The sequence below is a fragment of the Prionailurus bengalensis genome, chromosome B4, assembly GCF_016509475.1.
Source record: "Prionailurus bengalensis isolate Pbe53 chromosome B4, Fcat_Pben_1.1_paternal_pri, whole genome shotgun sequence".
NCBI classification, from domain to species: Eukaryota; Metazoa; Chordata; class Mammalia; order Carnivora; family Felidae; genus Prionailurus; species Prionailurus bengalensis.
The window spans coordinates 82,493,953-82,506,265 of NC_057358.1; the positions used below are offsets into that span (position 1 = coordinate 82,493,953).

General features: G+C 45.8%; 1 protein-coding gene and 1 long non-coding RNA gene across 2 annotated transcripts; both read left to right on the plus strand.

The window, feature by feature from the left end:
- Positions 1-597: 597 nt before the first annotated feature.
- On the plus strand, positions 598-9,341 carry PA2G4 (proliferation-associated 2G4). The gene is made up of 13 exons (XM_043564405.1): positions 598-1,127; positions 3,003-3,131; positions 3,413-3,518; positions 3,610-3,679; positions 3,880-3,972; positions 6,499-6,562; positions 6,784-6,862; positions 7,014-7,092; positions 7,188-7,321; positions 7,456-7,550; positions 7,669-7,796; positions 7,957-8,010; positions 8,223-9,341. Exons 1-13 carry the CDS (start codon positions 1,040-1,042, stop codon positions 8,286-8,288), a joined length of 1,185 nt encoding a protein of 394 aa, XP_043420340.1. The 5' UTR covers positions 598-1,039; the 3' UTR covers positions 8,289-9,341.
- A 1,910-nt stretch (positions 9,342-11,251) lies between these two features.
- LOC122473752 lies at positions 11,252-12,261 on the plus strand. Its single transcript, XR_006294708.1, has 4 exons — positions 11,252-11,339; positions 11,454-11,478; positions 11,885-11,907; positions 12,179-12,261. It is a non-coding gene; the product is annotated as an uncharacterized LOC122473752 (long non-coding RNA).
- The last annotated feature ends 52 nt before the right edge of the window (positions 12,262-12,313 follow it).

The window sequence follows — 12,313 nt, forward strand, 5'->3', positions numbered from 1 at the left end:
CCAGCCCTACTTTTCTGAAGACAAGCATAACACACAGTCCTTTTCATTTAAGGCTTTTACTAGAAATCTCTACAGGGCAGCCACTTGGGAATAACAAAAACAAGAAAACCCACGTTTGGGAAAATAAGAAAGCCTGATAGATGTGGTCCCTCAAGAGATGGAACACTAAAACTCCCATATGTTTCAGAACTCTCATTCTCTTGAAAAAGTCTGTATCAACACTTCCCTCAAAGTGTTGCCATCAAAGCCTACTGTTGGAGCAATGGTGCCATCTTCAGTGGGACTCTCCGGACTATAGCTGCCCAGTTAGCCCCTACTCCTTGTACTCTAGGTCTCCTTCCATAGGAGTTCCATAGTTCTTGCCCCTCCCCGTTCTCCCAGCACCGGAGGATGATTGGACCGGCTGAGCCGGTCCCGCCAGCCGCTCCAGGGATCCGAGGGAGGGCGCACCCAGCCTCCCTGTCCTTAATGTAGCCACTCCCTCCTCGCCTGAGTTCCACCCTGCTCCACCCAGCCCCGCTGCCTAAACACCCATCGCCCCGCTGTAGCTCCGCCCCTTCTCCCTTAGCCCGCCCCTCTCTATTACGGGTTCTCGCTCCGTGCTCCTGGTGGATGTGGTTTTTCCGGGAGAGACCACGCTTCCCATGAAGCTCACCAACTGCTCCGCCTTCCCGCCGGAGCCTGACCCTTCCCAGAGTGCTTGGCGATTCCGGCGTGCGAGGCCCTTGGAGGGCAAGGCCCCAGGGCCTGGCTTAAGAGCGCGAAAGGCGAACTGGGAATTGTAGTTCAAGAGTCCGCAAAGTCGACTAGAGGCGGCCTGTAGAAGGGACTCGTTGTCCCAGCGTGCCTTGCGCTTCAGCCCGCGCGCTCGCAGCTTCTCGCTCTCGCTCGCCCGCCCGCTCCCTGGCTAGCTCGCGCTTTCGCTCGCGCTTTCCTCGCGGATCGAAGGGGCTGTAGGCACAGCCTGCGGCTGGGAAGGAAGACAGAGGCGGCGGCTCAGGAGGAACGAGGCTGCAGTGGTGGTGGTGGTAGTGGGAAGATGTCGGGCGAGGACGAGCAGCAGGAGCAAACTATCGCCGAGGACCTGGTTGTGACCAAGTATAAGATGGGGGGCGACATCGCCAACCGTGAGTGCGGGCCTTGGGGGTCCGGAGATCGAGGCTGAGAGGGGGAGGCAAAGGGGACGGTGCTGGGCTGGCCCCGGCGGGGCTGGAGCGGTGGGGTCATGCGGAGTGAGCAGCTGAGGGCCCCGCGCCGGTCCACCGTGGGTGGCGTGGTGGGAAGACTCCGTGTCGCGCCTGGGACCTGAGCCGCTGGGCCTGGGCTGGAGTCTGGGGAGGTGTGGGGCCCTGACCGGGAAGAGCGCAGAGCAGGGCCCCCAGCCGGCTACGACCTTAGGCCGTTAGTCAAGAGGCAAGGCGCATCTTCTGCCCCTCACCCTTCGGTCCGGATCCCTGCCTCTTCTTCTGCCAGCGGCGAGGCCACCTCGAAAAGGAAGCGCCCAGCTGTTGGCGACGGAAGCGCCCCTCTATTTTGTTTTGGCTCCCCGGCATCAAGAGCCCAGCCGGCACGTGTTGCCGGGTTCCCATGCGGATCGCCGGCTCCCTTCCTCTGCTACAGTCCCTGACACCAGCTTCCCTACCACGTGCTTTGCTGGAGTCTTTCGTTTTTCACTTCAACTCCTTCGCTGGTGGGGCCCCCTTCTCCTCTTGGGCCAGCTCAGGGATCGTTGGAGGACACCCCTGGAGCTCCTAACACAACTCTTGGAGATAATATCTGGCTTTTCTTGAAGTTATTGCTACCAACAATCTGTGCAGATAGCCTTAGCCGTCAGATTTGATCTCAGGGACTTGATAACGCTAGGAGTGTTTTGGGGTTCTCACCCCAACTAGGCAGTCTTGTGAATGGTACTGAAAAGAGGGTGGGGGGCTGATTTTAGGATCTCAGAAGTCATCCTTATTACCACTGTGCTGGGACTTTCTCAGCAGCTGCCTGCCAAGCTTGGCAGATGTCACACTTTCCTTTTTCTCTCTTTGCAATTTACCTTTTCACTTTAAAACCCAATTAGGGGAACAGAAAATGCTTGTGTTTGGGCTTTTAAATGGTTTTGACAGTAAAGATAGGTATTTAGGATCCCTTTGGTCCTATGGCTGAAAACCTGAGTTTTTCATGCTTCCAAAGACTTGGATCACAAAAATCAAATCTGAAGTTCAGGATAGGCCATGGTGAGGGCATCCAGTGAACAGAACAATGCTTTATAACATAATGAACATTTAATATAGTGCCTTATTTGGAGTGCTTTTTAGTATTAGTGGTTTGAATCAAAAAAATTTTTTCCCTTGCAACTTATAACTTCTGAGGCACTTGTGATCCCAGATACTAGTTTGAAACTCGGGTCTTACACCTCTTTGAGATGTGCTACAAGCTGTAAGACATGAGCCTTTGAAGCTCAGGAACTTTAGATTAAGTCCCTTTGGTTTATACACCAGTTGATGAGGAAATACTTTTACACAGATTGAGATTACTAACATCTAATTGGGGTGTCTGAGAAGGGAAGAAGGTAGCATTTAACAATGCATCAGCTTCGAGTCAGCAGTTCTGTGTCTATCTTCCTGTTGTTCCTGACGCCTATAAATTTCTTCCAGTCTGCTTTGCATGTATGTTGGTCACCTTGCTGAGGTGAGAACCCCCTTGAAGTTCGTAACTGTCCTACCACACCACTGGTATCTTTGGAAAGTCTCCCTTCACTAGGGAGACAGATGGTGTTTACCCAGTTGTCACATTCTATAGGGAGAGAAGGGTGTGTGGCTTTTTTATTTTAGGAATAGGAAGGTAGAAATTTAGTGATTATAAGTAGGTATATTCCAAGAGACAAACTTGTTCCCTCTTTCAGCCTTGGGCAATGGCACTAAGGAATATTACAAACGCTAACTTCTAGGTATTGTTTGGATGGTGACTTAGACAACACATACAGGGCTGACATGGTGGGATTCTGTCCCCAGGGGTACTTCGGTCTTTGGTGGAAGCATCCTGCTCAGGTGTGTCCGTACTGAGCCTGTGTGAGAAAGGTGATGCCATGATTATGGAAGAGACAGGGAAAATTTTCAAGAAAGAAAAAGAAATGAAGAAAGGTAAAAAATCAATCCCCCCACTAATTTCCCAAGTTTGACCCTTACTCAGTCCTGTTTGTTTTATTGTAATGATGTAACCCCCACCCAAGCTCTGGTTGAGATATTTGGAAATTTGAAATGGCAGGTGGGATACAAGCAGTTTCCTACCCAATCCAAACTGATTAAACAGGCAAGACCCTGAAGAAAAAACTTCCATTTTTCCGAGGGGCAGCAGGGCTCCGAAAGAGACATTGAGAGAGAGAGACAGCAGGGTAGTAAGGCTGATGATTGTCTCTTTACAGGTATTGCCTTTCCCACCAGCATTTCAGTAAATAACTGTGTATGTCACTTCTCCCCTTTGAAGAGCGACCAGGACTATATTCTCAAGGAAGGTGACTTGGTAAAAATGTAAGCTTAAGCCATTTTAGAGCACTTGTCTTTTTCCTAAGCATTTGCATAGTGCTAGTTGCTAATGCTGTGCTCTCCTCTTGCCTTTCAGTGACCTTGGGGTCCATGTGGATGGCTTCATCGCTAATGTGGCTCACACTTTTGTGGTTGATGTAGCTCAGGTAGGTGGTCTGCTTTGAATTTTGTTCCACTTGTGGGGAGGGTATGCTGCTGCTTCTTATTCCCACCCCTTACCACCATATACAGTTTGAGAGAGTCCCTAGAGAAATAAAAGGAGAAAAGTGTTGGCTGGCCTTGCATAGTGACCAGCTCAGTTAGAATGATTTTCCAGGGAGTACTGATTACATTTCCTTATCTACAGGGGACCCAAGTAACAGGGCGGAAAGCAGATGTCATTAAGGCAGCTCACCTTTGTGCTGAAGCTGCCCTGCGCCTGGTCAAACCTGGAAACCAGGTAAGCTGTTTAGTCCAGTTCTAAACCCTGATAGAATGTAAGAAGCATTAGCCATTTATAGCTATTCTGTATTGAACTGTCCCCTTCTCCTACAGCCCCCTTATAAAATAGCTTTTTTTCTTTTAAGTTTATTTATTTTGAGAGAGAGTGAGCACCAGTCGGGTAGGGGCAGAGAAAGAGGGAGAGAGAACTCCAAGCAAACTCTGCACTGTGAGCAAGGAGGCCACCATGGGGCTCAAACTCATGAACCATGAGATCATGACCTGAGCTGAAACAAAGAGTGAGATGTCACTGAGCCACCCCGGGCACCCCCATCCCTTTCTTTTTAAAGCCCCAAAGTGGGCTCAAAAAAAAGCCCGTGAGGTCAAGAGTTGCATGCTTTACTAAGTGAAGCAGCCAGGTGCCCCTAAAACATACAGCTCTTTAAAATTCGTTGTATTGGGGCACCTGGGTGGCTCAGTTCGTTAAGTGTCTGACTTTAGCTCAGTCAGATTTTCACAGTTCATCAGTTCATCAGTTCAAGCCCTGCTTTGGGCTCTATGCTGACAGTGCAGGACCTGCTTCAGATCCTGTCTCTCTCTCCCCTCCCCCGCCCTCAGAAATAAACTTGTTTATATAAATGTTTATTTATTTAGTGAGAGAGTGCATGTTCGGATGGAGGAGGGGGAGACAAAGAGGGGGACAAAGGATCTGCACAAGTGCCAAAGCAGACTCTGCACAGACAGCAGTGAGCCCCCTGTGGGGCTTGAACTCATAAGCTATGAGATCACAACTAACTCTGAGAGACTATCATAGATAAGTTCACATGCAGGTGTTTGGGGATATATGGTCCTTTCCTCATGGAGCCTATAGAGGTCCTCTCTTATTCGTGTTTTGGATGTACATCTTTTCCTAAAATAATTTGAGGGATATCACTTAGAGTAAAACACAAATGTAAAAAAAAAACCAACTTTTTTTTAAGAACTGTGTTTTTTTTAATTCTTTGTGTAATTAATTCCTACACCAAACGTAGGGCTCAAACTCACAACCCCAAGATCAAAAGTCACTTGCCCTTCCAATTGAGCCAGGCAAGTGCCCCCAAAAACCCAATTTTAAAAGTTTATAACAGAAATCACAGTAGTACCAGTAAACTGGTGGCAGAGAGAGGCCAAAAGTTACTTTTGTGCTTTTGCAAGACAATATTAGAAAGCCCAGGGATCATAAACTATCGTGAATTACTATAATTTAACATCTTAGGCTATGCATGGAGACATTTTTTTCTCACACTTCAGTCTCCAGGACCCTGTTCAATACTTAAAGCTTGCCCTTTTTTTTTTTTTTTTTGCTTTTGCTTTTTTTCATTTCTGTTCTCTCTTATTCTTCTTTTAATAAGTTTGTAGTTCACCATTGTTACTCGTTTGCATCATTTTTACTTAAACCTCTGTCTTGGTTTGCTTATAACGATACCTACTTCATACAGTTGTTATGAAGCATTTTGAACAGTACCTGGCACATAGTAAGCACTTGTGTTGGCTCTTATTACTTTGCGTGTTGATTATTTATATACTTAGAATTGTGTTATCTTCACTGGAAGGTGGTGGTGTATACTGGCTATTATATAGTTATGACATACATCAGGAATTTCTGGATTCTTGCCCTATCGCCAATGCTTGCTGTTTAAAAATAACTTTTTGAGTTCAAATTTCCTAATCCGCAAAATAGGAAAAATGAAATTGTCACTTATTATCATAGGGTTGTTGTAACAATTGAAATGATCCATGTACAGCACCTAGCATATGGCTTAATAATATTAGTTATGATTACTTATTTTTCATTTTGTTTAAGAACTGTAGCTTAGGGGCACCTGGGTGGCTCAGTCGGTTGAGGGTCTGACTTTGGCTCAGGTCATGATCTCATGGTTCGTGGGTTCGAGCCCCGCGTTGGGCTGTGTGCTGGCAGCTTGGGGCCTGGAGCCTGTTTCGGATTCTGCGTCTCTCTCTGTCTCTGCTCCTCCCCTGCTCACACTCTGTCTCTCTCTCAAAAATAAAGATTAAAAAAAAAAAATTAAAAAAAGAACTGTAGCTTAGGTGGGGGTCAGATCATGTTTGAAAGGTAAGAAGGGGAAAATCAGAGTTTGCTGTTCCCTCTCAACAGATATTGTGGAATAAACACTGGATTCATCACTAGAAAACCTGGGTTTATCTCAGTTTCTTCAAGTTAACTGGCTTAAGCCTGGGAAAATCTTAACCTTTCTGTGCCTCAGTTTCTTCATGTTTTAAATCGGGATATGGGGTATAGATCTGCTGTATTCACCTTTCAGAATTGTCTAATTAGACCATCTTTGTGAAAGCACTTTGTAAAATGATATGCAAACATAAGGTGTTTTTAAGCTGTAGGGATAATAACTTGAAATGAAAAACCAATGAGAGTCGGTGCTCTTGATGGAGGGTATTGGGACTATCAGTTTTTTATATTTTTCATTCTCATGGTGGAGAGCTTATTGGCCCCTTTATATATCTCACCTGTTATTTGATCTTGTACTTCTAGAACACACAAGTGACAGAAGCCTGGAACAAAGTTGCCCACTCATTTAATTGCACACCAATAGAAGGTGAGACCTCAGATAACAGGGTTGAGGGTCTGAGTGGTTTAGTAGAATTAAGGATTTTGCTCCTTCGAAGATCCATTCTGACTCTAGCACAGTGTAAGCCAAAACCTTTTCTCCCCTGAGTTTTCATAGGCACTTTTCCCTCACTGCCTGCCTCATCAACCTACATAGGTGGGTGGATTTGGGAACCTTTTGGGTTCTAGATGGCTTTGTCCTGTCCTCAGGTATGCTGTCACATCAGTTGAAGCAGCATGTCATCGATGGAGAGAAAACCATTATCCAGAATCCCACAGACCAGCAGAAGTAGGTGCCAGTTCCACCCTTCGCTTTCCACCCTCTGAGTCTAGTCACGAACATTTTCTTCATGCTCCCAGCTTACTCTTATCTGTCTTCTTTTACTTCAGACTCCAGGAACTACTTATTGTTTTTATGGTTCCCTTTCTATTCCTTTTAGGAAGGACCATGAAAAGGCTGAATTTGAGGTACACGAAGTATATGCTGTGGATGTTCTTGTCAGCTCAGGAGAGGGCAAGGTGAGGAGAGTTTACCAGAGCTAGCACAGAAGAGTGACTGAGGGTGTGTTCTAAGAGCACCAGCCCAAATGTGACCTAACTTTTTACTCTTTTAGGCCAAGGATGCAGGACAGAGAACCACCATTTACAAACGAGACCCTTCTAAACAGTATGGGCTGAAAATGAAAACTTCACGTGCCTTCTTCAGTGAGGTCGAAAGGCGTTTTGATGCCATGCCATTTACTTTAAGGTACTAGTACTGCACTTAGCAAGAACAGTACTTGGAACCAGTCTGACTCCCTAGACCACACACATTTAAAAACTTGAGGAAAATGTTACTTGATAGGGAGTTAAGGATGCCTGAATTTGTCTTCCACCACCCAGAGCATTTGAAGATGAGAAGAAGGCCCGCATGGGTGTGGTGGAATGTGCCAAACACGAACTGCTGCAGCCATTTAATGTTCTCTATGAGAAGGAGGGTGAGTCCTAAGAAGAGAGTTTCACTTTGGAGCCCCTGATTACAGTCCCCCGCTCTAGCTTACAGAAAAGGAGTATGACAAGGGGACATTTTATCAAAACACTTCCTTTCTTCCATAGGTGAATTTGTTGCCCAGTTTAAATTTACAGTCCTGCTCATGCCCAATGGCCCTATGCGGATAACTAGTGGTCCCTTTGAGCCTGACCTTTACAAGTCTGAGATGGAGGTCCAGGATGCAGAGCTAAAGGTCAGTGTGTGACAGAAAGGGATGAACACACTGCACGTGTCCTGGGAGTGAGGAGGAGGTGTCAGCAAAGTCCTGCAAAGGGCCGGGATACTGAGAGAGACATTTTGTGTTTCCTCAGCATTCCTCAAAATTTGTTTTCCTTCCTCCTCCTATTTTCCAGGCCCTCCTCCAGAGTTCTGCAAGTCGGAAAACCCAGAAAAAGAAAAAAAAGAAGGTATGATTATCCGTCTCTGGCAGGGTGAACTTGATCCCTCTTGAGTCCACCTTCCTGGGTGTTGTGGTGGGCATATATGTATCTGTATATCCTTACTTTCCCTTTCCTCAGCCTTGACCTAGAGCATTAGGATATTTTTGTCCTTGGTACCCTGGATACTACCCCAGGTAGTTGGAAACTGATAAGTCTTCCTCTCTTTTCCACGAATATAGGCCTCCAAGACTGCAGAAAATGCCACCAGTGGGGAAACATTAGAAGAGAATGAAGCTGGGGACTGAGGTGGGTCCCATCTCCCCAGCTTGCCGCTCCTGCCTCATCCCTTTCCCACCACACCCCAGGCTCTGTGAAGTGCAGTTCGTCTTCTCCACCCAGGACCGCCAGCAGAGCAGGATCTCCCTGCCCCCATCCCTGTCCCTACCCCACTCCCTGTCCAACAACAACCAGCTCCAACTGACTCTGGTCTTGGGAGGCCAGGCTTCCCAGCCACCGAAGACTACTTTAAATAGAAAAGAGAAATTGAATAATAAAATCAGGAGTCAAAATTCATCGTCTTCAAGCCCCTCTTTCTAGCCTTTTTCTACTACTCTCTGCTTTGGTCAAGGTTTATGACCCTACAACAGAACAGGGAGAAGGCTAAAGTAGCCGCCACCACTAAAAACTCAGCTGAAATTTTTTTATACCACTCTGGTGTCAGCATTTTCCCATCTGTTGGGGCTTGTTCCTCTCTTTTCCCATTCTCCCCAGGTATTTTATCAGGCCTCAAAATAAAGAGGAGCTATATTCAGATTGTTTTTATTCACGTGTGGCAGATTCCTTTCTGATCCAGACTGGTCAGGCCCCTCTCATTTTTAGGAGCTGGAGCCTGCATTTACCAAGAGATTCTCATCTGTCAAATGGATCCTCATTTGTAAATCTCTTTAGTCGTTTTTGTTCTGCAGGACTTTTTTTGTCTTCACAAAGCTGTAAAGAAGTAATCCATCTCCACCTTGTCCATTTCTTTGGAGTCGATGGGGGGGCGTTCCCCCGTTTCATCTTAGACACCTGAGCTGGAAGCTCAACTGTGGTTTTGTTCCCTGTTTGAAATATTTTGACTTCCCTCCCTGAAAGAAAGACCAGGAACCAGAGGAGCAGACTGACTGAAGAGACAACTCCTGGCTTTCTGAAGCTGTGGACTTGGATTGGATGAATTGCTAGGGGTTTGGAGAGGAAGGTGATGAAATTCGGTACCTCTGGCATGCTGTCCCAGGGAACTAGGGCTCCCGCTAACTTATGAGGTTTTTAAACATGTTGAAAATGACATGGCGTTAAAATAAATTTGGATTTGCTCATAATCATGTGCCTTTGTGTGCTGTGCTTATTTGATAAAGATGGGGGAGATGTCAACTGAAGTGATGGTCATCTGGAACTAGTTTTCGATATTGCCATATTCTGCCGTTCTAAAGAAATACTGTGGGTTGGGACAGTACATTTTTTATGAAAGTTTTTAAAGTTTTTTTGAGTAAAAACTTACCCCTTGTTGCTGACAATTTGTTCAGGACAATTAATGTGTACTGCAAAAAATAAAACCATATTGAAGTGTTTGTCTTGATTTAGGAAACCAGGAAGAATGCCTTTAGTATTAGGCCCAGAAGCCTTAGGATAACAGCTGATTAATACATTTCATATGTTATATGCATTGTATACTCTTATTACAATAAGTTAGAGAAAGACGATGTTAAGAAAATGCTGAGGAAGAGAAATTTACAGCATTGTGTGTATATTTAAAAACACATGTAAGTACCGATGCAGTTCAAACGTGCGTTTTTCGAGTCTACTGTTAGGGGCAATCAACAGGTGAAATCCTGATCCTAGTGGACTTGGTAAAATGTTGCTGGAGTTAACTTCAAAAGCTTGTTATATTCTGATAATACTAGAACTACTTAAACACTTGGAAAGAGGGCCCTAGAAGTTTTAATTTTTAAAGTTTATTTTGAGAGAGCGAGTAGGAGGGCTGAGAGAAAATCCCAAGCAGGCTCCACACTGTCGGAGCAGAGCCCCTCAGCAGTACTGATCTCATGAATCTTGAGATCATTACCTGAGCCTAGATCAAGAGTAATATGCTTAACTGACTGAGCCATCCAGGCACCCTGAGGGCCGTAAGTACGTTTTTTCCAGAGTTAAAAAAAGTGAAATGTTGCTGTATAAAAAAAACCATGAAAAAAGGATTGTCACGAAAAGCCTTACAGTCTCTTATTAAAGTAAGGTGAAGTCTATGGTAAACTGTTCTTTTTCATCCTTCCTAGCTCAAGTTTCCCGTAGCCAAATCTACAAGTCTCTTTTCTGGGTGCTTCTGACCTGACCATACCATGAGACTGGGAAGATCAATCTTAACACCAAATATTCTCAGTCTAGAGAAGACACTTGATCTTGCTTCCTGTATGTACATTGGTTTGATCTTAACTCCTAAGTAGAGGCAGAATCACTGAAGTATTTTTCTTTTTTTAATGTTTATTTATTTATTTTTGAGAGAGAGACAGAGCATGAGCGGGGGCGGGGCAGAGAGAGGGAGACACGGAATCCAAAGCAGGCTCCAAGCTCTGAGCTGTCAGCACAGACCCGGTCGCGGACTCGAACTCACAGACTGAGAGATCATGACTTGAGCCGAAGTCGGACATTTATCCGACTGAGCCACTCAGGCGCCCTGAAGTATTTTCTGAACAAGATGTACTGAGCCAGAAATCTCGTGGCATTCAGCCTCATGTATCGCGGGGGAAAGACTATAGCTGAGAAAGAAAAAGCGTTCATCTAAGTAACAAAGCTCTCTTCGTAGTATGACGGCTTTCTCAACTCCCCACTTACACGTTCTGGAATCTTAAGACCTTCGTAAGTTACGAGATAGAATCTCCCTGCAGCAATTTAAAAATAAACCGGTAAAACAAATTAGGAATTTTTGTATAGACCGCAGGTAACCATATTAAAATGGAGGGTGCAGCCAGGAAACTCTAACTCCCATGAAGCAGCGAGAGGGAAAGCGGAAGTCGCTATCGTTTGCTTGTCTTCACCTCTCGGACCCACATTGGAAATACGTGCTCACGCTGAAACAACACAATATCTTCATAATAAAACTGAGGGAAGGGGGATTTTGTAACTCAAATTCAAAATGTCTTCCCAGAGAACTCCTAATTCAATCAACCTGCCACCTGAGACGAGCTGAATGCCATTATTACTCTTCTTAGGCAGCCCCGCCCCTGGAGGGAAAAGTGAGATAACGGAAATGACGACACAGCTCCCTGTTAAATAGCTGTAGGCGGGCCTCTGGCGCTCTCTCCGCCTTAGCGCCATCTTCTTGGGTGAGTGTTGGGGCTGTTTGTGTTTGTATTCCGTGCTCAATCCATTAGCATCCGATCTCTGCACTTGCCATCATTACACGAAACTAACTGTAGCTTTTTTCTCTTTACCTGTAGAAACCTCTCCGCCATGAGAGCTAAGGTAAGCAGTCCTTGGCAGTAAGCTGAGGCAGTAGAGATTAGTGATGGGGGGGGGGGGTGGGGGACAACTAGGCAAGGGAAGTCCGCCATGGTTCCCGAGCCGCTGGGTTCTCAAGGGTGCCCAAGAGCTAGCGGAAGAGGAAAGGCTAATTTGGGGAGAAGCAAAAGAGGTGGGTAAGTACTGTGGGCACAAAGGGCGGGAGTAGAAAAGCGCACGCGGGATTCATATCTATTTCGGCGGGTGAGGGTGGGAGTCCAAATTATTGCTGGATTTACTGTGACTATACCTACATAGTTGGTCAAGAACTTGCCAGGTTCTAAATAATGCCCTTCACATCTCTGCCCAGATCTCTTATTAAAACTAATCTCTTGTTTTATTCTCTGCCTCTGGCTGTGATGGGTTGCAGTGGAGGAAGAAGCGAATGCGCAGGTATGTTGAGACTTGACCGGCCAACACAGGAAGAGGGAAATGTAGCGTGTCTTGGACAAAACTTGGAACGTTTGGTTTAGAAATCTGAAAGAACTTGAGGTGAAAATGTTATAAGCATTGACTTGCATAGTCGGGGATTGAACGCAGGATAGTAGAACTGAAGTACTTGTCCGTTTTGACACCCCATGTATTAGATGCACATTTAAGATGGGAGGGAAAGACTGAACTCGGGTTTGTGGGCAGGAGATGTATTCCCGTGTCTGCTTTTCAGGCTGAAGCGTAAAAGAAGAAAGATGAGGCAGAGGTCCAAGTAAACCGCTAGCTTGTGCACCCATGGAGCCACAGGAGCAGAAATAAGGAAAGCCAGAGGCCAGGGACGCTGGTACCAATTGTTGGACTGCATGCC

Coding starts and splice junctions, on each gene's coding strand:
- PA2G4 (XM_043564405.1), top strand. CDS start 1,040: ATGTCGGGCGAGGACGAGCAGCAGGAGCAAACTATCGCCGAGGACCTG. Junction 6,563..6,783: donor TAATTGCACACCAATAGAAG/GTGAGACCTCAG, acceptor TCCTGTCCTCAG/GTATGCTGTCACATCAGTTG. Junction 7,322..7,455: donor GCCATGCCATTTACTTTAAG/GTACTAGTACTG, acceptor TCCACCACCCAG/AGCATTTGAAGATGAGAAGA.